Consider the following 26,537-nt stretch of genomic DNA (forward strand, 5'->3'; position numbering starts at 1 on the left):
GAAGTTCTCATGGCATTAGTATCTCAGCATGAAACAGGATCTGGATAGCTGGAATCTGTCCTTACGTGGGATGGGGAGGGAGGGGTGTTCAGAGATGAGCTGCCTTTTGTTCAGACACTGCTCACATTCCTAGCAAGAGGCAGCCCTTGTCCTGGAGCACTTGAATCAGAAGAGATGTGGAGCATGAGAAGGGAAGGGTGATTATCTATCCCCACCACCACATTTTTTTTTCTAAGCTGGGGAAACAGGCACAGAGTTATTCCGTGTCTGGCTTGCAATCCTAGGGGAACCTTGTGGCCCTTGATCAGGGACTACTGGCAAGCGGACCCCAGTGCCCTTCCCTGGAGTGGAGCGAGCTGGTGCCGGATGTCTCACGAGCTCAGACCCCAAGGCCACGAGCAGTGCATCGGGGCGGTGCGGGGGTGAGCGCTGCTGGAGGAGCCCGTGGTCAGGCTGGAAGCCTGTTCCAGCCCCAGTGCTGCAGACTGGAAGCTGACAGGACGTCAGAACAGAGGCTCTTCACTGCCCGAGTTGTGTTCTGTAGTGACAGCATGCAGGCTGCTTCTTGTGGAGCCATGTCAGGTTGCCATTTACATAGCATGGACTTAAATGATGTCCAAATTGACTTTCTTTCCTTTTTTATTTTGTTTTAATTCTTTCCTTCTCCTCTCACCAGGGAAGTTAATAGGGATTGAATTGTGTCAAGGAGGTGGGAGCACAGATCACTCCAGACACGAAGAGACCTTTGAGTCAGGCTGGTCAGATGATTTGGACCAGGTAGATGATGAAGAGAAGCGATTCTGCACCATGATGGAGCAGCTTGGAGCAGCCCAAGTGTTTGATGAGTAAGCTGGGGAACCTCATACTTTCACTTCTACCCTGTCTTGATCTTTCAATATCATAACTTCAGGCTACTAGTAACAATGAAGGAGGTGGGACAGAGCTGCTTGTTGTCTGAGGCAGTTTGGGCTTTTTGTCTTGTAGACTTGAGTTCTTTTATGCTCAGTAACATTCAGTACTTTTCTCAAAGAGCTTCCCAAATTGCCAATTCATATTACAGCTGTAATATATAACAGTTGGTGACATAGAAACACATCTGCACACAGCAAACTAAGACAAGTATGTGAGGGTTAGCTAAGGTGAGGAGGACAAGTGTGCTCTCGCTTCCAAAACGAAGTGTGATTGTTCACATATGTTCAGACAATCTTAGTTCTAAGAGTCTGCCGGAAAGAGCTGTGCTCAAGCTCTTGGGAATGGGTTGGTTTTGAGGAAGGTGAGAGGCCAAGCTGGGCAAGGGATGCTCACCTGAGCCTCGAAATTTGCATGGGCGGCCCAGCAGCGCTGCAGCAGCCCTGTCTTGCAGGCATCGTAGTGCAGCAGCGTTGGCAGTTCGCTAGGAGCAGCCTGTCCCGCGTAGGGGCTGCTGCTGAGAGCTGCAAGCGCAGGGACTTGCTGCTGGCGGCGCTGCATTGCCCCCACACAGTTTTCCTTCATTCGCATACACACACCTGCAGGTGTCTGCTAAGGCTGAGCAGTTCCTCCTGTTAAGGAAACTTGTGCAGGATGATATGCCTCACGTAATGCAGTGACACCGTGAGAGCCTGTAGTACTGTCCTGGATAAATAGTCACTGCTGTTAATAACTCTGCTCTGAGAAGCATCAAATCCTAAGTGGGATGATTATTTTGACCACTTACTTGCATTTTTGTGCAATGGGTTCAGTAGCTATTTCATGTGAAGCTTTTGGGCCAAACCAGCTGTTGTAAGGAATTAACACAAAGCAGAAACTAATTGGGGGTGATGTAGAGAACTGGTCTGTCTTCCTTGCTTTTGCTGAAGAAGAATGGTTTTGTTTATAAGTGGAAATGGATATTTTCGGTTACCTAGAGAATGAGATTTTGATGAAGTGCTAGTAGCTTTCAACTGTAGGGAGGAAAAGTGAAGAATATCTTGTGATGGTGGTGGAGGATATCAGAGGCTTGGTGTGGTTTTGTTTTTGCCTAAAGAATATTAGGGGAGAAAAATACGTACACAAAGAAAAATCTCTGCCCAAATAATGTCTATGAGTGTAATTATTTTGTACATTTAATGGCAGTTCATAAAAGTGTCTTATGAGTTAAGAACAAACAAAATCTACCCCAAAGCCTTTGAGAGGAGTTTAGAGGGTTGTCTCAGTCCCTGTTGGCTTAGCAGACTCTATGGGAAGGGGTATGTTTCCAAGTGCTGTGTTCTAGTTGTAATAAATTAGATGCCAGAACAGTGTAATGGTTATTCCAGGCTCTGGAAGGCAGGGCTTTGGGTTTCCATACTTGAGGTGACACCTTGGGAAATTTGCTGCTTCTGCTTTTGTTGCTCACTTTCCACAAATGTTAATTTCTTCTTCTTTTTCTTTTTTCTTTTCTTTTTTTTTTTTTTAAACAAGGGCATTAAGGTTCGCCAGTACACTTCTGGTGTGAGGACTACACCTAGGTGATGTGTGCTAAAATCCTTGGTTTATAATAGTTTGCTGCCTGATCACAGCTCACAACAAATTTGCTGGATATTCTCATATTTAAATCTTGGTTTACACACCAAATGTATTATTGCTACTGAATACTTGAAAAATAATAATTCCACGTTTGCTTCACAGTTGACTTTTCTCTCTTAGATTACTTTCTGTATTTTAATATTTTGCTAACCAGCAGTGGCAGTAGATCTTGCTCTCATCACTCAGCCCCTGCCTTCCCTCCCTCTTTGCTTGCAGTGGTGCAATGCAGAAGGTCATAGAGAAAGGCAGTCCCTCTGTCACCGAATGCATATGGGAGTTGGAATAACCATCCATATGATGACACAGAAACTCATTTGCTTTCCTTCTCTGTTGTGTACTTGCTGCAGTCCAAGTGAGGTTCGGGAGCTCTGGGCCCGGCTGCGAAAGGAGCGTCCAGAGCTCTTGTCCAGTTTTGAGGAGTTTCTGTTGCGTGTTTCAGCATACATCAGGGAGGCACATCACGAGAAAGAGTCTATGGAGCAGGCACTGAAGCGGTAAGGAGAACATCGTGACCACTTGCTACTAGTTAATGCAGTAACCCTTGGTCCAGCTAAAATCCCGTTCCACTATGCTTTTGACATTGCCACACTCTTTTGTCCTTACCTTGCAATCAGCTGTTAGTAGGAACCTTTCTCCACTTACCTCTCCTGTTTCCTTTCTGCATTCTCCTTCTCTCCCCTGATGTGTGTTCTCCTTTCCTTTTGCAGGAAGGAGACAGACCATGACCGAGAAGTCAGGTGCCTTTATGAAGAAATGGAGCAACAGATCAAAGCAGAACGGGAGAGGCTAATTGGCCAGGTACCTCATCTCTCTTGGCTGAAGGGTGCTCAAACGTTTTCTGGTCCAAAAGATGGCTAGTGGTTTATTGGACAAGCAACAGCTCTTACCACCCTGGGTTGTATGAGTAGCCACATTTATTTACTTCTGCAGGAAACACTGAGGCATGACAGAAGTAACCTACTTCAGAAGGAACTGCGTAGCAAAGAGCAGGAGTTAGAGAAAATCCTCTATCGCCAGAAGAAGGTAACAGGGCCTAAAGCATTTCTAAAGAGCATGCCACCTTCCTGAGTCTTTCTGCTGCATGTTTTCTGACTGTGGAGGGCTCTCATCTGCTGAGGGCAGGTGCTGGCTAGCCCGGTTCTCTGCCTGTCTCTGAAGGCGTTGGAGTGATTGGTTTGTCTTCAGCTCTAATGGCTGCCCGTGAATGTTTCCCCCCCACACACTCATTTTCTTATCTGTTTTGTTTTTTCTTGTACTCCTCCCAGTAGCTGGTCAATAACTTTATTTGGCAAGGAAGACTGGGTGAAGATTTAGAAGTTGTGAGTTTGGAGCCTACCATAGCATATAATAAAACTACATATGGACATGAAGGGCCAAATCTTCCTAGCTTGTGTTTTCTGGCAAATCCAGAATAACCCAGGGTAAAAAAAAATACTGCATCTAGATTAAATAAAACAGCCTAACAGTTCTCTGACAGTTGGAGCTGTATGTGCTGTACACTTGCATTTCAGTATCCCATGGTGTCCTGATTACAGTCACCAAAGAGATCAAAGCATGAACTTCCCTTTGACCTGCCGTCCCTGGTATGTGTATTTGTATGGGTGTCTGAGTGTCTGTCTCTTCCTCTGAAAAAGCCAGGCATGACTCCTGGAGAAATAAGCCATGGGAGGTACCTGAAAGATGCAGGCAACTTGGGAATTCCCAGGTAGGCACCCAGCTGTGATGAGGATGAAACATCAGTTCTCTCAAGACACCAGCACAGTGTGCAGGAGCCAGAAAAGCCAGCAGAGCTTTGGGTGCTATCAGGAAAGATACTGAGAATAAAATTGAGGATGTTTTCCTACTACCCACAGCCTCAGTGTGCTCATTTTTCAAGTGCTTGTGCAACTCTGGTTTCCTTTAACTCCACTGTGTCCTGCTTAAGATGAGAAGGTACAGAGAACTAAAACGATTAAGGAGATGGAGCATCTGTCTTATGAGCAGAGAATAGAAAAGCTTAGGCTCTTCATTTCGGAGAGGAGGAGACTGAGGGAGGGTGTAGCCAAGTTTTACGGTATTGGGAAGGTGGTGGATAAAGGGTATGTGGAATTGTTATCCACCAAGTCCTGCACCAGCAGAGCAAGAGGAGACTTGAGAAGGCCAACACGAAGTTAAAAGAAAGTACTTATTTTACAAGGGACTAGTGAACTTCTAGAATTTGTTCCTATAGAAGATTGTGGAGTCATATGGTATCAGTAGTTTAAAAAGTCAGACTAATGGGCAATAGGCTCATAAACAGATACAAAAAGGAGGAATAGACAAGGATAACATCCCTAATCCAAAGACTGCAAATTCTGGGATGTTTGAGGGGAGTGGACTCTAGTAAGTAATGGCATACTGAGGCATACTGAGCTAGATGAATCCTTCTTTGGACCAAAATGGGCATTTCTAGTGCTTTTAACTCTGACGTTTGTACCATATTATGTGGATAATCAGGTCCCTCTTGTGGCGAAAGTCTAGTATTGTGAGCACAATGTTGCATGGTATCATTTGAGATTGCATGGAACATAAAATGGGATGAGTTTTGCATGATAGAGACTTCTTGGAGAGGGGCAGGAGTTTTCCTGAATGTATGTCCCCAGGCTTACTGAAAACCTAAGTGCTGTGGGATGGTGTTGCTGGTTATCTGAGTCTGGACTTTAGTGTCCACGGGGTGGCTGAAAGCACTCAAGTGTCAGTACCGGCCTCCCAGCAATGAGTGTGCCTGACTGCTTTGTCTCTGTCCTGACTCTTTTCCAAGCTACACCAGCCAGGTCTTAGATTGTGATGAATCAAGTCACTGGCTGAATGCAGGAATTTGAACTCCCAAGTCAGGTTTGTTAGTTGTGCTGATGCCCTGTTGCACAGTCTAGAGTGAAACTGTCCCCAGTGCTATAAAAACAACACACTGGGGCAAAGTGAAGGTCCCTCCAGCCCAGGGTCCTATCTCCAACAGGAGCTTAAATTAGAGTGAAGGCCACCCACTTGCTTGACTTTCCATTTGTCAATGTTTACAGTAGGACCTATGTAGTGTGACATTCCCATTACACTTCATTCAGTACATCCACCTTTCACCTACCACAGGTTTAGGAATTCCCTAAATCGGAAGCTGAATCTCAACATCTGTGTTAAAACCTTCTTATAAATACACTTCTGCTCCCTCCTGCCTAATTTTTTTCTAGTCCTTCTTTCACCCAGATTTGAACTCTGATCTCCATAAAGCCTGACAGCAACAAGTTCCTCATGCTGCCTGAAGTGCTTCCTTAGCTATGCTTGGCGAATTACACTGCTTGCTCCCCAGTGTTGGCACCGATGAAAAAAATAGTTGCTTCCTGTTCACCTTCTTGACACCACTGGTAATCTTGTAGATCTAAGTTGTCTTTACCTCCCATCTGCCTCATTGTTTACATCTTTCAGCCTGTGTGCTTTTATTATTATTATTTTTTCCTCAATCACAGCTGTAGCACATATTCCTCCTTCTCTGTATTTAACCTGTCATCTTCTTCCTCCTCTCCCCTTGCAGCTGGAACATCAGCTACAGTCTCTGAACTCGGAGCAGCTGCAGACCCGGGTGCAGAATGAAAGACTCCGGCATCTGAATGAAAACCTTCTGGAGGAGCTGGAGAAAAGCAAGTGGGAGCTGGAGGTGGCGAAGGGGCAATTACAGAAGCTCCGGAAAGAGGCCCAGATCGAACAGGAGCAGAAGGATAGGTGAGGACTAGTAGGAGGGTGGGTTGTCTGGGCAGGGACTCAGGCAAAGAGGAAGGATGTGCAATAGTTAAAGAACAAGGTCTCTAATTAGAAGCTTTCGTCCTGTCAGGGGTTTGCCTGCCTCTTCTTGAGGAAGAGAAGTAGCTCCTATGATCTTGTAAGTCTAAACTGGTAGTTGCACTGCTGTCTCTCCACTTCCTATAGTGGGAGATGAATTTGTTCACCGATATTTGACTACAAAACTGCTATTAAAAGTACAATTGTTCCTCAGTCTAAAGGAGGCTTCTCCTCACTATATTTTCCATTTCGTCATCACCTCTGCCATGTTCCTACAGATCTTATGGTTATCACTTGTGTTTCTGTTTTGGAGCTTTATCTTATCCAACTGCTTTTCAATGCAATGTTTCAGTTCTTCCCAAGTCTAGCAGCTGAGGAAACTGGAGGGTAAAAAGGGGAAAATGGGTTCCCTACCTTCACAAAGAAGGAGAGCTGACTTTCCTGGTTGTGCCTCTTCCATTGAAACATCCTAGTAAAGGATGCTTCTTTACAAATACCATGAATGTCCCCAAGAAAGGGAGCTTTGTATGTCTTGCCCCATTGACTTCCACTTTTAAAATTTCCTTTACCCAGAGATGTGTTTAGAGTCTCCAAGAACATGCAGAAGGAGAAACAGAGCCTCCTTCGACAGCTGGAACTCCTCAGGTAAGAAAAGGGGTAGTGGCAGATATGGGGCCCTTGGTGTGTAACAGAGAGATTCAAATCCCTCTTGCTTTTGCGAGTGTGGCTGCCAAAGTCAATGGCTTGTCTGGGAGTGGGATTGGGAATTGTCCTTCATTCCTGATGGTCTCTTTCTTGCTAAGCTGATTTGCTGGCTCAGCTGCAATGCTGAGGTTTCAGCGCTTTGCTCATTCTCCCCATAGAAAGCTCCAGGAGTGTATTCAAGCAGCGTTCACACACTGCCTGTTTTGCTAGGGCCAGACAATATTGTGCGTTCTGATCAGCTCCAACAGAGCACAGGCTGTGTTATTGCATCCACTAATCCCTCCACTGGATAGATTTAGTTTTTCTTGCTGACTAAGGGGACTATGTGAAGCCTATTAACTGTGTTGGGACACATGGAAGTCCCAAGCTGTCTGGAGTAAAGAGCATCTTCATCTGTGTCCCAAACTCCCTCTCCTCCCTAGCTTTTGAATGCTGGTCTTTACTTCATTTTCAGTGAATGCTTCTTTGTCTCTCTCTTTTGTCTTTCTTTGGAGCAGAGAGATGAACAAGAAACTCCGAGATGAGCGAGACACTTTTGAAGCCAAGAAGCTGGTTAGTCTAAGAAAGAAAATCCTAATTCCTAAGCACCCTCCTTTCATCTGCTGCTATTGCTGTCACCATGCGGGGGCCTGTCACTTCCACGGGGGACAATGACCTGAGCTCACGAGGCCTGGTGTGGTACATGAGTAGAGACTTCACAGCCCCCTGCCAGAGCTGGAGAGAAGCTCTGCTGTTTGCTCTCTCCACGGCCCGAGTTCAAACCAAGGCACTTGGCCTGGGACCGCAACGTGGCCCTCTGCGGGGCTTCCTGCTGCGCACGTGGGGCTTGTGCCTTGTGCAAGCCCTGAGCACGTGTGGGGAGGGTGGTGAAGGTGGGTACAGCCCTGCAGCTGCGTGGTGAGCAAGAAGATGGATTCCCAGATCCGCTGCTGGCTGCGCCGGACGTGGCGAGGCAATGAGAAGGTTTTAGAGTTCGTCTCTGACTGCTTGAGTTCGTGGCCAGATGTTTGCAGATGTTCTCTTTGGGCCAGCTGCCCCGTTCCTGCAAACTCTGCTCTGGTAGAGATGCAACTTTGAGCCTCGTATCAAAGGATTAGGATTAGGAGGAAGTGGGGAGGCTGCTGGGAATATGAGCAGTTGTTGGCCCTAGGGAATGTCTGGGGCAGTCAACTCCATGGCTAGCCTTTCCCAGTCTCCAAGATAAGTATGGGCATGTGATCTATTTTTAATTTTTTTTCCACGAAAAAAAAGTCTTTGTGTGTCCGTGTGTCGCTGTGAAGGCTGCTCTGTGCCCTTGTTGGTAGCCATCCCTGCTCCCATGTTGCTTTCCCTGCTCAGGCACCATGCTCCACTTGAAGGTCTGAAAGCAGCTTTCTGGCAGTGATGAGTGGCAGGCCACAGGAGACATGTCCTTCGTGGCCGGTGTGTGAAGGAAGAAGAAGAAAGCGGGTCTGGGGCCAGGACCAGGGTGGGTGGGAGTCACCCATTAGCCTTTTGAGGGGCACTTGCTGTGGGGAGGCCCTGCACAGCTGCCTTCTACTCAGGAGAAAAATGTCATAACTGTCATAAGGAGGGGAGGTGTGTGTGCCTGCGTGTGTGCTTCTGAAATCTGAAGGGAGATGTTTTTAAAGATGTGTATTTTGTGTGCATGCACGTGTGTGTGTGTGTGTGAGAGAGAGCTTAGTGCTTCACCTTGTGGCAGAGTTCAGTGCAAATACCCAAATAAAATGGTGCTTTCTCTTCTTTCTTTGTGTAGAGCTACAGCAACTTCTGGGTTCTTGTGGCTGGACTCACAGCTCTGTGGGCATTGCAGTTCGGGCAGGTACCTGACTGGGTGCAAAGCTGGGACACCTCTGCTGTCCTCTCCTGTCTTCTCCCCTGCTAGGACAGCCACAGATAGACTTGAGAGAGATAGTCATGGCAGAGGAACTGCTTTTGCCCTTCTCCTCCCTGGGCAGGCAGGAGGCAGGAGCAGCAGACTGAATTACAGCTACCAGCCAGCGTGGCCAGGCTGGGTCATGCTGGGCTGATCAAACCTGTGCTGGAATATATATATATATATATATATATATATATATATATTCCCTTGACAACCTGAGCCACTCTCATTTTAGTCTGCAGGAAAGCAGGGCTCCAAGGGATTGCAGAGGTGCTGCTGTCATCTAGCACCAGCAGAAAATCTGCCTTCCAGCCTGTCCCATGGGAGGAGAGACAGGAGATGATAATGTCCTGCACAGCAAAAAATGTAGTCCAGCCTTCTGCTGTGGGTTCCTTCTGCTGTGTGGCACGCTGCCCAGCAGAGAGTATAGATTTCTTTTTAGCCTGGAAAACCATGTATGTCCTTACTACCCTCTGCCAGTGCTGGGAAGGATTGTGTTATTTCTGTGAAATGAACGTGTGATGAACAAGGGCTCTTTCATAGTAAAGACATTAAACTGGTTAGAGGGAGCGTTGGGCTGTGTGTGAGTGATGGCAACCCAGCCACTGTTCCTTTGCACTTCCCAGTGCCTGGTTTAATCCGTTACTCTTTGTAAGAGTTTCTGGCCTTGCCAGGATGTGCAGGCCTGGCCCCCCAGAGCTGTACAACACATTTTCTTCTGGTGGCCACATCGCATGCAGCATCAAGCCTGCAGGTGCCCTTTAGATCCCCGAGCTGCAGGATCCTTTGGTGCCCGTGACCCATCTGGCTGTGTTACATTTGCATGCTGTGTGCTGAGGTCTGATCCTGGGTGAACCAGCTTCGTGTCCATTCCCTGTGTGGGGTGTCTGGGGACTTTGACTACATTGGTCATGTATTTGCATTTTGTTGACAAACTAGGAGATGCTTTTATTTTATTTCCCATCGGAAACGCCTGTATATACACTGTCACTGTGGAACCCTTGGCCTTGTGTGTTGTACAGCTGCAATGTTGCATCTGTCCCTTTGCCACCCCTATGAGAAGCCAAATGTTACATAAACCTGGCAAGCCAATAAAGCATGGCAGAACCAATGGGCAAATGCACCTGGTTGTTTCTTCTTTCTTCTCCAGGTACGTACTCTGCAGGCTGTGTTTCCTCCCCGAGTAGGGCAATGCAGTAGCAGATGGCCTGAAGGTTGTGACTCAGCTGAGCCTCCAGTGAGCTGTAATACAACTTCCTTGTTCCCATGTGTCTAGAGAGTGCCCTTGACTGAACCTGCTGTTCCCAGCTCAAACCCCAAAAGCTTTCTCCTCTATTCCCACAGTAGAACTGTTTGTTGGCTGAGCCACAGCCTAATAGCAGTGCTGGCAGGTGGGTCACTGCAGACCTGAGGGTCCTTTGGCTTGGGAGATGTATGCTGCACAGTTGTGAGCCTCCCAGAGCCAGGCAGCACCAAGTGCACCCAGCAAGGCCTGTGTGTGTTGGCGGTAGGACACTTGAGGTGTGTGGGCTCGATTCGCTGTGAGTTTCCTTGTTTGTTTTAAACCTCTTCCTTTTCCCTTGCTCTGGAAATTAAATTGCTGAGAGATGGCTCTCCATGCTGGATTGCTACTCCTAAACATCAGTTTTACATACAATGGTGTGTGTTTTTTTTTAACTTTTTTTCTTTTACTTTTTTCTTCACTGTTTGGGTGAGGTGCTCTATGGAGTCCAGAGTATCTCCTGTTGTATTCCACTGTAGTAAAGGTTTTCTGAGAGTTCTGCCCCATGGAGCAGCTTTTTATTTGTTTGCCTGTTAATCTCCAGACTTATTTTATTGAAGGAGTATCTTCGTAGTCCTCCCTTGGGCTGTGGGCAGCACCAAGGATGACCTGTCAGGAGCTGTCTGCAGGTGTTCAGTGAGCTCAAAACTGATCTGGCCAGGCTGCAGACTGCTCTTCTTCCTCCATCTTTACCCCCAGAAATAACTTGTGAGGACGTGTTGGAAATCTGTGCATTTACAGAGCTAGGGTGGGAGGCACCTTGCCACGTTGCATCTTATTTCATGAGGACAGAAAAGTTAGGCTGGCTGTACGAGGCAGAGAGGTTAGGCTTTAGCGCAGTGTTTGGGATAGCAGAAGTGCATCCCCCCTCTGCTCCAGGCTTTCCTGTATGGTTCTCGGGCAAACTGCTGATCTTGGGCTCTGCTGGGGATGACCAAGCTGCTTTATCTGGGGCAGGAGCATTGCGAGCAGAACTGTTCTGATTCCTTCTTCTCTGGGGAGCTGGTAAATGCTGGCTGCCGTAGTGAGTGTGGTAGGCTGGGAGGTCAAGAGGAAGAAAGCATGGAGAGCCACACGCGCGAAGCAGGCCGTGCGCTGCCCTGGCAGAGCCACACGTGAGGCAGGCCGTGCGCGCTGCCCTGGCAGAGCCGTGTACATGTGTGAGGCAGGCCGTGCGCACTGCCCCGGCAGAGCCACACGTGAGGCAGGCCGTGCGCGCTGCCCCGGCAGAACCGTGTACGTGTGAGGCAGGCCGTGCGCGCTGCCCCGGCAGAGCCGTGTACACGTGTGAGGCAGGCCGTGCACGCTGCCCCGGCAGAGCCACACGTGAGGCAGGCCGTGCGCGCTGCCCCGGCAGAGCCGTGTACATGTGTGAGGCAGGCCGTGCGCGCTGCCCCGGCAGAGCCGTGTACGTGTGAGGCAGGCCGTGCGCGCTGCCCCACCACAGCCATCTCCTTTCTATATGTGTGTGCAGGCTGATCCTGTGGTGCCTGCACAGCTAAGGGTGAGTCCCTGAGGTGGGGGGTAGCTGTGTCTTCTGGAGAAGGGGCAACTGATGTCTCCCACAAGCTGTCAGCATAAGAAAAGGGCAGATGGGGAAGGAGGTTCAGCTGCACCTGGAGGACAAGCTATAGAAAAGATATCTCTGGCTGTCTTGAGAAGGTCTATGGTTTTGAGTACCATCATTTTTGTTGTATTTTGTGGCAAAGAGGAAAGCGGCATCAGTGGTACCTTCTTGCATGAGAAAGAGCAAGCCCTCTGCTCGCCTCCGTTCAAAGCCTCAGGTTGGGTGTCAGCACTGCATGTCGTGGGGCTGGAAGGACTCTAGTCCTCCTCTCAAAGTGCTCACAGAAGCAACGAGTAATCTGGGACTGGCCAGGTTCTTGCCTCCTAACTGTGTTCTTCATCCCTTTTCTTTTCAACTTCCAGGCGCCTCAGAGCAAAAAAACCCTGTTGAAGAAAGGGTCAGTGCTAGGCAGTTATCTGCTGGACGACAAGCCGGTTAAACGGTTAGATGGGCATTCGTGTCATGTTTGTGGTGTCAGTCTGTGCCCACCGGAGTCCCCTGTCAGTCAAACTGTGTCCTGTGTCTGGCTGCCCCTCAGCACTGGCTCATTGTTGGAGGGTGGTGGGATGTGACTTGACTGTGGCTCCAGCCGCCTCTCGGCACAAAAGGATGGGGTCTCGGTGGGGAGCTAAGGAGGCTTTTGAACAACTTCCACATTGTGATGGCCCCACTCAGGCAGCAATGGGGAAGCAAATCTGAATGCCATCAGAGGCTGAGGGAGAGTGTTTTGGGGAAAGGATGGGAATCGGGAAGGCTGCCTTTATGACTGAGCCAGGCAGCTCAATTTAATTGACTGCATCATTCCCATGTGTGCCAGCTCCTCCTTTGGCAGAAATCCTGTCCACTGGTGCCTTATGCCGCAGACGTGTCCCCAGGGCATTGCAAAGGGCAGGAGTTGCACAAGGCTTGTGTTCTGTCCAGCAGCTGAGAGCCCCGAGGAGAGGGTGCAGCTTCAGGAGTGTTCATCCTGCCCATCTTCCACCTCACCTGCACGGACACCTGCCCTGGCACATCAGACCTCCCCTTCAGCCAGCAGACAGATGTACCTGTGTGGCCCAAACCACAGGTTTTTTTTTGCAGATAGTACAGTAGCTTCAGTAGCCATGTACACTCTCTTGTCTGATCTGTGCTGGCTATAAGCATCAGCTGTCGCAGAGGAATGTGCTCTGAACATGTGCATTGGCCTAAACCCTGCTTCGTTTCACAGGCAGGAGAGGCCAGGCCAGCCCCAACCTGGCTTGGAACTGAATTTCCCCTGGACTAGCTGGCCTCAGGCAGCTTTTAAGACTGCACACTTCCCTGTTCTCTACCAGGTCTCTGTGGAAAGTTCCTACTCCTCCATGACTTCTTCTAGTGCCATCTGGAGATGTAAATCTAGGCTGAGTGTTTTTCCAGATGCAACTTAGCCTTAATGCTTGTTATTCTTGTAGAAGCCTTTAGGAATTGAGCTTCAGGCATCTGAGCTTGTGGACTGCTAGAAAAACAAGTTCAAATTAACTTCAGAGCTGGCTTGATTCCTTAGCCAGGGGACTTCTTGGTTAGTCACCTTTAGGAGTGAAAGAGGAGAGTTGTTGCCTTCAGTCCTGTACTTGTGCCTAGTGAAAAAGTTGCAGAGAGGTGGGACATACGGCCTCTGCACAAACTGACTACAGGAAGGCTTCAGTCTCTCTGGTGTCTCAGTTTGGTGGCCAGTAAAAGTAATGGAGATTTGTGGTGGATGAAGTCTTCTTGTCATGTTCTAAGCCTTCCCACTTCTTTCTTTAACGATGGAAAGCTGCAACAGATCTAAGATACTTTCTTGCCCCTTGACAGCCATTCCAGAAGTTTAAAACAGTTAATCTAGCCAGTTCTGTTGAAAACTATTCCTCTGCTTACTTTGCCACGGTAGATGGTGTGTGTCAGCTTGCTCCTGTGCATTCAAAGGCAGTCTATCCCCCATGCCCCAAAGCACAGCCCGAGGAGCGGGTCGGGTGGTTTTGCCTTTGAGAGCACAGTGTGGCTGATTGAGAGCTTGGAAGAACAAATGTCTCTCTGTTCCCAGCACCCTGACTTTGGGTCAGGTGAGGATGGAGGCCAGAGCAGAGCCAACAGTGTGCAAATTGCCGTGGGACCTCAGCAATACGGCTGCTCCAGGATAGGGCTCGGGGTGGCTGCTGCAGATGTCCCCACGTACCCCCCTGTTAGAAGCTGTGTTGCTGCAGGAGCACACAAATTGGCACTCCCTGCTCACCTATCCCTCTCGGGGGCTGCAGGGGTCCACAGGAGAAGTGGGGCGAGGGATGGCCAGCAGCTTTCTGTGCTCGCACTGAGCAGTGCTGGGGACTGAGGGGCTGATCCCGGAGCAAGGCCATGTGCCTGCAGCAAGGGCAGCACCGTGTCCGCGCAGCCTCACCAGTGTGCCCAGGCAGCCCTCACCCTGAATCCCACCTCAAAACTCCTTTTGCTAATCTGGAAGTCAGGAGAGGTGTGTTGGTGGTGTTTCGTTGATGGTTTTCTTCTGTCTCCTTCCAGTTGCCCCTGTGTACTTGTGTACTTTATGTGCTTTGTCCTGTTTTTCTATATTGGGGGAAACGGGAGGCAAAGAAGCCTTGAAAAATCCAGAAGGTGGGAAGTTTTATTAAGATTAATGAAATATATGTTATCGCATGTAAGCGTAGCATAGTTCGAGCCATCTGTCTTCCCACAGCTGGTGCAGCTGGTGTCTTAGTCATAGTTAGTATAGGGAGCAGTGTACGTGTGAGCTAGACATCCTGCAAGCATGTCATTGGTACTAAGTGGATCACACTGGTTGTTTTGGGCACTTGCAACCTCCTCCTCTCACCTTCTATCCCCAAATCCCATTTGTGGTGCCTGTGGACTTTGACACAGACAACTGGCTTCTGCGGACCTTCCCTTCACCTTCCCTGTGGATGTGGCAATGGAAGAACCCAATAGGAAGAACTGTAAATATTTCCCATGCAATGGGACAGAGTTTAAGGTGGGAAAAGACATGACCTTTGGAGGGAAGAGCAGAGGTGAGGAGAGATGGTCGGCAACAACAGATGCCGAGAGGCTGAAGATTACTTTGAAGAGTGATACTGACTGCAGAAAAACAGCAGATGGATCAGATGATGCTCCATTGCCTCCCAGAGGACAGCCCATTGGCACAGAAACCAGGGTGAGTCTCGGTTATTAGTGGTTCTTCCTCAAACACTTGCTCCCAGGGACTTGAGGATTCCTCCCTCTCTTCCCAGCCAGCTCCATAGGTTTATAGGGAAGGCATCTGTTGCCTAAATCAAAGCACAGCCTGTAGCTAGGCTTCTTAAAACTGTACCTTTTTATTCCATTACAGCTCCAAGCACAGGAAACAGCCAGTTGTTCCCCAGATCGCATATTTAAAGTTGTTTTTGTGGGCAACTCCGGCGTTGGGAAAAGTTCCTTCATCCACCGCTTTTGCTATGGCAGGTTCTTGGCAGATCTCAATGCAACCATTGGTAAGTAAAGGAGGTCCTGACCTGTCTGGTTAAAAGGAGTGGGAATGTCTAGCGGGATATAGGCTTTCCCTCCGCTGTTTAATCCAGGCAGTTTCTGACCCTAAAGGTGAAGGTAATCTCATCTCAGTTTCCAGTCAATCTTCTAATTTCCTGAAACTAAATGGTACTGGTACTCTCTTGCAATGACAAGCTATTCTCTCTGCATCCTGTCTTACAATCACTGTTACCTCCTTGACAGGTATTGATTACCAGGTGAAGAATCTGATGGTGGATGACACCCAGGTGGCCTTACAGCTTTGGGATACAGCTGGACAAGAGAGGTAAACAATTTCTGTGCAGATTCCCCATTGGCAGGCTCAGGATAGGACACAGAAGATGAGGGGGGCAGGAAGGACATTCCTGATCCTGTCTGTGAGAAGACTGTCAGATGCAGAAGGACTGAAGTGTCCGGCATCTCTTCTACTGTTAGGCCAGAGGCAAAAGTCTGCACCAGAGAGTTAAAGAAGTTGTGGATTTGGTGAAGACAACTTTGAGGACTGACAAGAGAGTGGCTTTATATTCCTGACACTTATGCTTGTGGCTTTAAGTAGTGTTCCCATAAATGACTGTATAGTGGGCTTCAAAGTTCTTCTAGTCCTTGAAGTTCTTTTATTGTCCTTACCCTCTATTGGAAGATCTACGAGACCAAAACCTCTGTGTAACAGTTTCTCCAGCTGAGATGGAACTAAATACTCTGGATAGGTGTCCTGTTCTCTGATCCTCATGTGCTGACCTCTAGTTTCAAAATTACAGGCCACAACTAGAGGTTGTCTCCAGTGCTGCTTGGTGGGGAGCAGGGTAGTGGAAGGATGCTCTTCATCCTCAGCCGCTACCAGAGAGGAAGGCCTGCTGCTACCTTAATGTAACTTGCATTTTATTTAGGATGTACTTTGGAGCTAAAGATGGAAAGGCAGTTCAAGGGATCTGTGCCTCAGAGCCTGGCAAAATAAGTATTGTGTATTTTGTGCTAAATATGGTATAGGACCAGGCCTTGAGCAGGCAGTGGAGGTCATGGGAAGATTATAACCTCGAGCTGTGCTGTCTGGGATTAATGTTGTCTATCTCAGCTAGCTAGGCCATGCAGATCCGGTGGGACTATACTTTTTTCTTCTAAATTCAAGCTTCATGTAAAACAAATCATGATTTTCCTTCTAAGGGACTGCTGCAGTTATTCCACTGCTGAAGGAGAGCAGCAAGAGGGAGTTGTTATTACATGAGATGTGACATTTTACTGAGGCCAGATTGTATCAGATTTTAAATTCAAGATATTTTCTCTGTGGAAGGCCGTTTAGGGTAGAGCAGACAGCTCCTGCACCTTTAGCAGTAAACATATACTTGCAAGGAGGAACTTGGCTGAATAGCTTTCCTGAATAGAAAACATGAGAAGAAAAAAAAACTTTTTCTCTTGAGAAATACGAATTGCTTCTGATTGAAGGTGTCCAACCAAATATCCTGTGGAAGAGAGAGGGATTCCTTACACCACGTGGGGAAGAAGTCCTTGGTGACTTCCTTGCGCCTGGTTCATGCTACATTTGAGGTTTCTATTGGAGTGCATGGTGTGTCCTGTAGTTCCAGAGGCCCCTTGATTGCCAAAGATGCAGTCCGTGTTTCTCAGTTGCGTTAACTGCCAGAATGCCATGCCCTTACTTGTGCCAGGACTATCCACTAAAGAGCTCAAGAAGGCCACTCCTTGGCTCTTAGTAGCACATCAGAGCTTATTATCCTGTGCAGGGCTGAAATACACAGCTCTCTAGTTGAGATTCCAGTGCCAGTGCCTATGCTGCATTTAATTCCAGCTGTTTGCAAGCAATGTAATATTGTGTCATGATACTACCGAGACATATTTAAGATTTTTTTTTTTTTTAGCTTATTCCCCCAATACAAGTCTGTGGAGGACAAAGTAGATATCTGATGGGAATTTCTTCTGGGAGTCTTATTTAATGGGTGGATTTATGCATGAGGGCATTGCTTTATAGATTTGAAATCAGATTTGGATTCAGACTGTATCTGTGCTGAGGTCCTAATAGCTCTTTTGGCAGCACTGGGGCAGACATTATTCGAGCCTCATTTACACTGTGGTACAGCTTAGTCTGCAGATTCTTCCAGACTTCAGGGAAAGGTCATGTTTTCCCCCACCCATCCCCCCTTTTACAGACAATTACTCTGTACTATCCCACCTAAATAGACCCATCTCTGCTTCCTTCCTCCTGAACTGGAAAGGTTTTTCTTCCTGTTTTCTCAGCATCATGCTCAGTCCTGGCTGCTTAGACCCTCTCAGAGATCGGGCCTTGAAATCCCATGGATTTGTCCTATCCAGTACCAGCCTGGGCACACACCAGCTCCAGTGGGTGGGTGTCTCCATGCGACTGTCTGGCCTTGCAGAGAGCCTGCACTAAAAGATACGTAATCCTGTTCTGTTTCCTGCTGTTACTAGACATGGTTTTGAGAGCATCTTTGGTTTCTTTTGGACTCAGGTTTCGGAGCATTACCAAGCAATATTTCCGGAAGGCGGATGGGATCCTGGTGATGTACGACATCACAGCTGAGTGCTCCTTCACGGCAGTGCGGAACTGGATGAGCAGTGTCCAGGTGAGAGCAAGGCAGTGGCTCTCTGAGGCTGCCACCGCTGCCACCTCCGTCTCAGCTCCCCTCAGGGAGCGATGTTCTTGGAGGCTCCAGGAGGTCCTAGATGCTGTGGGCATTGCCTCAGCTTTAGACCAGGTGCTTGTAGTCCGAAGGGAGCTGGTGCCCCCGCCTTAAATGAGTTGGGATGTTTCTACGACAGAAGCCTGTGGAAGCTGCCCAAACAGCAGGGTGTGTTTGTACACAGCCTGGGTGCATTGGCAAGGTCCCGTAAGAGCTGATGCATCAGCCCTGCACTGCGCTGGGAGAGGAGCTCTCACTGGGTCCAGCCCGTCCACAGGGAAGAGACAGTTCTGGTGTGTTTGGACTCAAACCTGCAGCGTGCGTGTATGACTGTTTTGCAAGATTGCCAAGATCCTGATTGCTGTGAAATTTCTAGATGAGATTGTGTAATACCAGTAACAGCTTCTCTTTTAACTACTACTAAACCGTTCTCTTCCCTCATTTAATGTAGTGTGTGTCAACTCAAAGTTGAAGTGAAATTGTCAAGTTTTAAAAAAATATTGAACTTAATAGAAATCCTGTACAAACTTAAATTTCCAATAGCCTAGCAGGGCAGACTTATGTCTTTAGGTTTCTTATTTCCCAGAGAGGAATTTGAATTGAGACCTGTCTCCCCTCTCTATGCACCCCCACTGTACGCTCCAAGCACTTGGAATATATTCCCATAGTTTAAACTTCCCTTCACAAATTCCTGGAGTCACCTGTGGAATGATCCTGTAAGCAAGCAGTACGGAATATTTTGGCAACTCCTTCAGGATCCTTGACTTTGTTGCCACTGAAGTCAGTGGCAAAGCTCCTGTTTACATAAGCTGGAATAGGATTGACTTCAGGATATTTCTGTGCCTTGGATGAGTTTCACAAGTGTTTTGCTCTGTTCCTTCTGCAGGAAGGTATTGAGGATGGAGCTGTGATCTTTCTGCTTGGAAATAAAACGGATGCGGTGCCAAAAGGGGCCCGGCGAGTGCCCAAGGTGGAGGGGGAGAGGCTGGCAAAGGTGTGACTGTGCTCTGCAGCCTCCACGGCTGTGAGCAGGGCAGCCCTTCTGAACTCGGAGCCATTTCCCAATATGGTGCCTTCCCTCTACCCCTAGCTGTTCTCCAATGCAAACAAGTGCCAAGGTCCCTTGGGTACCAGGGAGGATGAGGTGGCCGGCATGTGGCAGACACTGGCCCTTGAGCAGTGTGTTCTTCCTTGGGCTGGGTGCCTCCTGACAGGGATGCTTAGGCGTTCTGCGGGGAGCTGATTTTTCCCACCTGCTGCATGCTCTGCACAGCCCTCCCTCGCTCCTTATATTTGCATGCTCAATGCTACCTCACCCTTGCCTGCTGGGCAGGAGGAAGAGGGCTCGGAGCTCTCCCCATGAACTGGACTCTGTAACATGAAGGTGAAGCAGTCTGTGTATCCTGGGGGAAATAGCTCTTCCCAAATAATTCTCCCCTTCATGGATGCCCATGCTGCGGAACAGCCACCTCCCGTTCCCAGGGAGGGACAGGGTGAGCAGGACACAGCCCCGTACTCCCACCCTCGGCAGGGGCCACAGCGGTAGCAACTGCTTGGAGCAAAAGGAGGTGACCCCTGTAGGGGTGCTGGGCAGGGAAGGGGCTAACTCTGAGGGTGCTGGTGGGTGGCACATGAGCCCACAGCAGATGGGAGTCTTGCTCTGCTCTCTGCAGGAATACAAAGCTGTCTTCTACGAGTGCAGTGCTATGGCTGGCTGTAACATCGTGGAGCCCATGCTGCACATGGCCAGGTCAGTGAAATGGGCTTAGTTTGAATATTTGATCAGAAAAAGCCTTGGATAATAACCCAGGCTTTAGGATGGCGTTTTCGGTTTGAATCTATATGAACCTGTAATGTTTTTTCTTCTTTAGTGTATTAAGCATTATACAGAATGTGATATTTTGGAGGCAGTATTTTTAAGGGGATAGATAAGGCACTTTATAAGGCTGAAGGAAGTTTGCTGTAAGATTCTTAAGTTTTAGAAAAGCAAGTATTTTGAAAAGAAAAACTCTTTGAAATTTAACAACAAAAATATCCCCTTGCTTTCTCTTACTGCTTCCCTTCCTGCTGCATCTTCTTTGTTAACTTCACAGCAGGCCTTAGCTGTTTATTAACTGGGATGATTTACTCAGCAGCTAGGTGAATCATATCTCCCACAGCGCATGCCTTTGACGCGCTTTATTGCAGGTGAAGCGAGCGGCCTGGCATCCTGCCAACAGTCTGGGAGCTTGGAAATAAGGCACAGAGCGCTCCAGCCCCAGTCTGGTGCTCTGACGGTCATGTCATCCCTTCTTGCACATGTCCAATCTTTCTCCCTGGTCATTTCTTCATGGAAATCCATGATTATTTTCTGTGTAGATTATTTATCCAACCTTCAAACAAGCCCAGCATTTTGGCCAGTCACTTTTCAACATCTTATAGCATCTTGGCTGATGCTTTCTCAGGAGAGCTCAGTATCCAGGCTGTGGTTTTGATCTGTGTGGCTTGTTCCAGGTTGCTGACAGCTCAGGAAGACAGGCAGAGGGAGACTGCCCTGCACCTGGAAGACGTCAGCAGGTGGAGAGGGTGCTGCACCTAAGGCACGTCAGTAAGTTCACAAGAGACACGTGCTGGCACTGGTGCACAAAGCTGGGCTCCTTTTGAGCAGGCTCATTCTGGTGGTCTCAGCCCTGCAGAGCCTCGGGAAGGTGCATGTTTTCCCCAGCTGGGAGTATCAAGGGACTAAATCAGGACACAATGTACCTATTGTCTGTACTGTTCCATTCCCTGTTTTTCTCCAGAGCTTTGATCTCTGGAGGCCTCTGCTTCTTGGGAGGAACTCTGCTGGTATTGGTTAATGGCATCAACTGGACCTACCTTTTCTGGCAGTCACTTACCTATAAAATGATGAAGTCTTTTTCCTTTTGTGTCTGGCAAAGATGTGTCCTGTGAACGAGGAGTGGAGGGCATCATGGACGTTGTTTTAATTATATGATGTTATTGTTCGATTGTGCAAGAAATAAAGAGATTATTTTAAATTTGGGGTGATTCCAGGTAGTGATCAGTCTCTCTAAGAGCAGCATCTCCTCTCCATTTCATAAGTGCAGAGCCTAGTTGAAAGCCTGCTCGGATCAGTGGGATGGATCCAGCCTGCTCTATTTATCGAGCAATTTGTGTTGACTTTCCAACACTGTAGTTAACCGGTTCCACTTGTGGATACAGTCTGAGCCAGTAAGCCATTCACCCCAATGGCTTTATTCATTTTGTTACCCTGTCAGACCCTGGCACTGACCCTCTCGTACTGCATACAGGACTCAGAGCCGTTGTCCTGGGACTCACAGGTGACTTTATAGAACAGGTGCTGTTATTTTATAACCGCCTGTTGCGGGAGCTGTGCAGTACCTACCGGGGTGCTATACATAGCCTGTTTTCAGTCTGAATGCTGCCTGTTCCTTGCCACACTTGTGTTCTTTTCTAAAAAATCTCCAGCAGTTGGGAGTTGACTTTGCTGCAGTGCTGAAAGGTCATGCATGGATCCCACCTTCCTAGTTTGACTGTAATGCCCCATCTCCTTTATTCTTGAGCCTGTTTCTTTGTGTGACTGAAATCTTGGGGGCAAAATGTGAAACTGCAGCTATGAAACTGTCTGCCCAGCCTTATAGTACAGAGAGTGCCTATATTTATCCACTGTCCTTCCTCTCTTGGGATAAGGCTATTAGTCAGACTCCAGTTCTGAGTGTCCGTTTGTTGCTCAGGTTTCTCTGGGAATATCCCATGCAGGAAAAGTATTCTGAGTCACTACAGCCTGTCAGCATTACAAAGATTTTCCATGATTCCTCCCTGTGCCATTTCTTTCTGATAGGGAAAAGGAAATTTCTCTCCACAAGGGTGGGATTCCTGACCAAAAGGAATAGCTAAAGATAATGAGCTCCTGGTCAGTCCTTACTGCTGGCTGGCTGTCGAACGCCTAGGAGTTGAATTGCTAAAACCACCTTTCAGAGACCAGGGAGCAATAAGCTAAAGGTGGTCCTGCAGGGACCGGGGCTGTTGCTACTCTATACACAGCACCAACCAGGCTGCTAGCAGAACCACTTGTTTTTTTTGTGAGGAAGTATGTTAGGGAAGCGAAATCCTCTCTATTTGATCTTAGAAAACACCTGTAATTTTTAGATTGCTCAGTGATAACCCAAACATGGGTATGGCTTTCTTGTTTTCTAGCCCATGTGGCTCAGAAGGAACCCGGATGTTATCCCTTGTCTTTCCCTGCTGGTGGTAGGTACAGGAGATTTAGAAAAGCTGGTTAGAATCCCTCATTTGGGGGACAGCACAGGAGCCATTCATCCTGTTTTGTTTTTTTCCTCTTTAAAGCAGATAGAGTTTGGCTCACTAAGGAAGATGAAAAAAAGCAGAAAAGCAAACTAGGGGGGATGCATCGCAAACATCTGATGTAGTGCGTTCAGAGAGGGCACATTGTCACCTAGTGTCTATATTTCTAGAACTAGATGTATATTTAATAATACCTTGTGCACCTTCTCACTGGAGTTAGAAATCTGGTTGTTCTTCATCCTTGTGCCATGGCTGAATTAGATACTATTGTGTGTTACAGAATTAATCTCTCTGCATCTTCAGCCAGAGAAATTATTAGTCGTGTGCCCTTCTATAACTGTAGCAGATATTTCACTTTTTCTTTCTTTTTTTTTTCTTTTAGCAGGGAAGATTAGAATTTTGTCAACCGTGCTAGGGTGGAACAGAGTTTTAGTAGATTGCACTTAAACAACAGTGAGTACCAGAATGACAAGGATATTTGAGTTTCTTATTGGAAAACCTAGATGCTATCGGTTCAGAGGGTCATTTGAACCTTTCTGATAACAGATCCAAACTAGTCTAGGAACGATTTTCCACAAAATTCCTTATTTTACTAAGTCCCTCTGTTTCCCTCCCCCAATTTTTTAATGTCAGAATCTCTCCTCCTTTCAAATGACAGCCTTGGGAGCAGCCACCCTCTGCAAGCACCTCTGGGAAACTGCTGCATAAATAACAGCAGATAATGGTGGTACCCTGAGATTGTACCAGGCTAGGGCAGGAGGCAAAAATAACTCTGCTTGGGGGCTTACTCCTAGACTGCATCAGCTGCAGTTCTTGGTGGACAGGTGACTCTTTGCACATAATTTGTAAGGCATTCTGAAATCTTGTCACAAGAAAGCACTCATCTTGCAGCCTGGGAACTCTGTCCTGGCACATGTATGTCACAGTGCAGCTGTGTGTACAGTCAGAGCCGGGGCAGAGGAGGAAAAACTGCTGCTAATAAGCAGCCAGAGTGTCCCAAACTTCACACAGAGGCAAAGGGAACCCACTCTGCCTTTAGTTTCACTCGTTATGTATTAATAGGTTAGGGATAAGCATAGCAGAACTAGCCAGCCAGCATCTCTCTGGAAAACTGAAATGCTGTGTAAAACTTTCCCACAGGTCAAATGCAGGAATCCCAAATGCTTGGGATGTATCTTCTCTTCTGCCTGTGACTGTGATGGATAATATAGCAGGGAGGGGGGAAATACCTCGTCAAGTAATAGAATTACTAGAAAAAGGCTTACAATAAACAAGGATCATGATTCTGTTCTCCTCACTGCAGTCACCTGCCCTTGAACACGCTGGAGAAATGACAGTATCTTACACCCACCTCACGTGCCACCTCAGTATGGAGGCCTGAGCAGCTCTGTGGCAGAGCCACGGTGCACGGAGAGCGCAGCCTCGCTGGAGAAGGTCGCATCATCCCTCAGCAGTTGTGCGCATGCAGCCGGATCCGTGGTCTTTCTGGGAATGCCCACTGCTCCTTCCCGGCGACTCCTTCCTGGGACACTGCTGGCACCTCAGAGGCAGGCTGGGGTGCAACTCCTGGCACAAACTGATTGCCTGCCTGCTGTGGTACCACTTGGGCTTCTTTATTCCAGCAGCCTGAACTCCACTTAAAAGCATTTAATCAGTTCTTGCTATGAGGACCATGCAGTCTCTCCTGGAGTAGTTTCTGTTTGTGTCTTTTTCATTCACTTTTGCTTAATCGCTTACTCCATGTGTATTGAACAAGCACTTAGGCTCTGGTTATAAACAGACCTTGTGTTCAGTCTGTGCTGTATATCTTTAATGCTCTTTTCAGCTCTCTCCTGGTCCATGTATCTCTCCAATAAATCTATAGTTCTGCAGTTTTGAACTGTTAAGTCTTTCAACCACTGTCATCCTGCTTATTACTAACTGCTTATGAGTCACATTCATACTTCAGTTGCACAACTCCACTAACCAGGCTCCAGATTCTCCATGCCTGTGAGGCATGCTTTAAGTGTTCGTTAAGTCAAGCTGTTTAATAAGGGCCAGGTCCTGCAAACACTGGAGTAGCTGTATGTCTTTTCTTAAGCCGGGTAGCATTAGCTTTTTTACGGTATAGGCTATGTACCTACATGCTTACAGAAGATGCATTTGTGCACCCTGGGAACAGGTGCGGGCAGTGAGCCCTGAGGGAGAGCAGGCAGTAACCAAAGAGCACATTCAAAGGGCAAAGTGTTGCCGAAAAGCCCTGCAGTGTCGTTTCCTGCGTGATGTGACAATAAGCTGGAGGGAACTGGGTCTCGGGGTACACGTCACCGCTGCCTTCCTGGCACGGCCCACAGATGTCACAGGGATGGCAGTGCTGCACAGCAATGCCCATTTCCTGACCCTCCCACCCCTTTTTTAACCCCTTGTGGTCCCTTTCTTTCATAATGCTTATACTTAAAATGGAGCTTTTATGCTTTCTTGTTTTTACTTCATACTGGTATTTTTCTTGCCCTTTCCAGTTCTGCGTGAAGCAGGCTCTCCCCTACTGCTTTTGGTCTAATGATTACCCCATTCTTTTGAAAAGGTCCCTCCTCAGCCTTTTGGGGACTGTGGGGCCCTCTCTGGTTCCTTGTAAACTAGATGATGAATAAATAATGCAAAACAAAGCTGTCATGGAGTGAACCTCTCTTAGCAGTCCATGTGTGGCTTCTTTGACCAGCTGTCTTGGTGTCTTGCCTAGAGAAAATTGTGGTATCAGTGCATTAATCAGACTCCTCACCGTGAGAGGGAGGAGATGGACAGGAGAGCTGCCCAGCAGAGATGAACACCCGGCAGGTCCTAATCTGGTCTTTTCCCTTCCCTCTCTGCTCAAATCTCAACTTTTTCTCCCTCTCATCCCCTGCAGACTGTGCGTTGAGGGGGCTTGGCCACCAAGGGCAGTGAGCAAGGGTCTTCCTTTGCAAGTGCTCTCTGCGCAGAGCTGTTTCTTTGCACAGAGGTTATTTGGAGAGAAACTGCAATGAGATAATGGAGGGATGAGGCAGTGTGCCAGTCAGGGCTTGATTTACAGGATAGTTCATGGGAGAAAAAAAAAAAAAAAAACTTTTAACGAGCAGCTGTGAAGCACAGACGAAAAGAGTGTAGAGCTCGCACTGGGTGCAAGGCGGTGCCTAGGCTATGGAAACAGCAGCTTGTGGTAGAGGTGCAGGAGCCGGGGGCGGCTGTTGGGGGTTACAGCCGCGCACGGCGCGCGCCCCTCGGGACGCGCTGGTTTCGGGCCCGTTTGGTTTGCAGAAAACCAGCGAGAGGGAAGTGGGGCTGGGGGGCGAGGCGGTGCCGGGGGGCGCCAGGGGCCTGGGTGCCGCGGCGGGACGGGACGGGACGGGACGGAGGCGCCCGCGCGGCGAGGGACCGCCCCGCGGGGTCGGGGCGGCGGCGCCCGCTGGGCGGCCCGGGCTGGGCTGGGCGGGACGCGCCGCCCCCGTCCCTCCTTCCCTCCCTTCTTCCTCCGCCGCTTCCTCCTGCACAGTGCGGTGGGTTCTGGTGTGAGGTGGTGCCGAGCGCTCCGGGCGCTGCGGAGAGGTGAGATGGGGCGCCCCGAAATGGCGGCCGCGCGGGCGGGGCGGGAGGCGGCCGTTAACGGGAGCGGGGCGCGCGGCCCCTCGCGTCCCTCCCGCGGCCGTTACGGGGCCGCACCCGAGCGCGCTGCGGGGACGGGGCCGCTCGTGCCCGCACGGGGAGCGGCCCCTGCCTGGCCGCGGCCAGAAACTGTAACAGCAGTAACAGCACAGCAGCGGCTAGCGGCTTTTAATAGTGATTAATAACAACAACTAGTAGCAGCCGCCTGTGGCTCGCAGCTCCTGCGCCGCTGCCCGTCAGGATGGCTCGGGAGCGGCGCGGCACGGCACAGCACGGCACGGACGGGGCTCCGGGCAGGTGCTGTGCGCTGGGACAGCCTGGGGAGCGGGCGCGGAGGGCCGCCCGAAAGGCGCCTCCACCTGCGGGGTCCGGAGCGCTTCCGCGGCTGCCGCCCGAGCAGCGCGGGGGCACTGAGCAGGCACAGGCCCCGTGTCCTGCGTCACCCAGGGGCAGGGCGAAGCCCTCGGCCGCAGGGGCTGTTTTTCTTGCCCAAAATGTAGGGCACTTTTTAGAACTTGTACTGTTTGGGTTTTGCATTTTTAATTTTTTTTATTATTATTTATTGCTGGAAATTCAGAAGCTTTACAAAGTCTGTGCATTAGAAAGATGTTCCAGATGTTGCCATGAGGATTAGAAAGAGGTTCTGAATGTTGCCATAACGTTGTGGAATCATGCTTGTTTTCCCTGTCTTATGTTTGACTACATTTCTAT

The 26,537-nt window shown here is 48.7% G+C and overlaps 2 protein-coding genes across 2 annotated transcripts in view; both read left to right on the forward strand.

The window, feature by feature from the left end:
• CRACR2B (calcium release activated channel regulator 2B) overlaps positions 1-20,617 on the forward strand; it is a 33,945-nt gene extending 13,328 nt beyond the window's left edge. The window contains exons 4-18 of the mRNA XM_088525818.1: positions 677-845; positions 2,874-3,020; positions 3,234-3,324; positions 3,457-3,549; positions 6,068-6,255; positions 6,886-6,957; positions 7,515-7,569; positions 12,108-12,187; positions 14,614-14,902; positions 15,077-15,218; positions 15,457-15,538; positions 17,732-17,846; positions 18,790-18,897; positions 19,577-19,653; positions 20,397-20,617. Of these exons, the coding sequence (XP_088381944.1) occupies positions 677-845; positions 2,874-3,020; positions 3,234-3,324; positions 3,457-3,549; positions 6,068-6,255; positions 6,886-6,957; positions 7,515-7,569; positions 12,108-12,187; positions 14,614-14,902; positions 15,077-15,218; positions 15,457-15,538; positions 17,732-17,846; positions 18,790-18,897; positions 19,577-19,653; positions 20,397-20,481 (1,793 nt within the window). The 3' untranslated portion in view covers positions 20,482-20,617. The remainder of the gene's footprint in view (positions 1-676; positions 846-2,873; positions 3,021-3,233; positions 3,325-3,456; positions 3,550-6,067; positions 6,256-6,885; positions 6,958-7,514; positions 7,570-12,107; positions 12,188-14,613; positions 14,903-15,076; positions 15,219-15,456; positions 15,539-17,731; positions 17,847-18,789; positions 18,898-19,576; positions 19,654-20,396) is intronic.
• RPLP2 (ribosomal protein lateral stalk subunit P2) overlaps positions 1-26,537 on the forward strand; it is a 192,369-nt gene that overhangs the window by 56,958 nt on the left and 108,874 nt on the right. The gene's annotated exons all lie outside the window — the stretch shown is intronic.

This window comes from Tinamus guttatus, unplaced genomic scaffold (assembly GCF_059628265.1).
Source record: "Tinamus guttatus ecotype Peru unplaced genomic scaffold, ASM5962826v1 Tinamus_guttatus_pri_ptg000240l, whole genome shotgun sequence".
Classification (NCBI taxonomy): Eukaryota; Metazoa; Chordata; class Aves; order Tinamiformes; family Tinamidae; genus Tinamus; species Tinamus guttatus.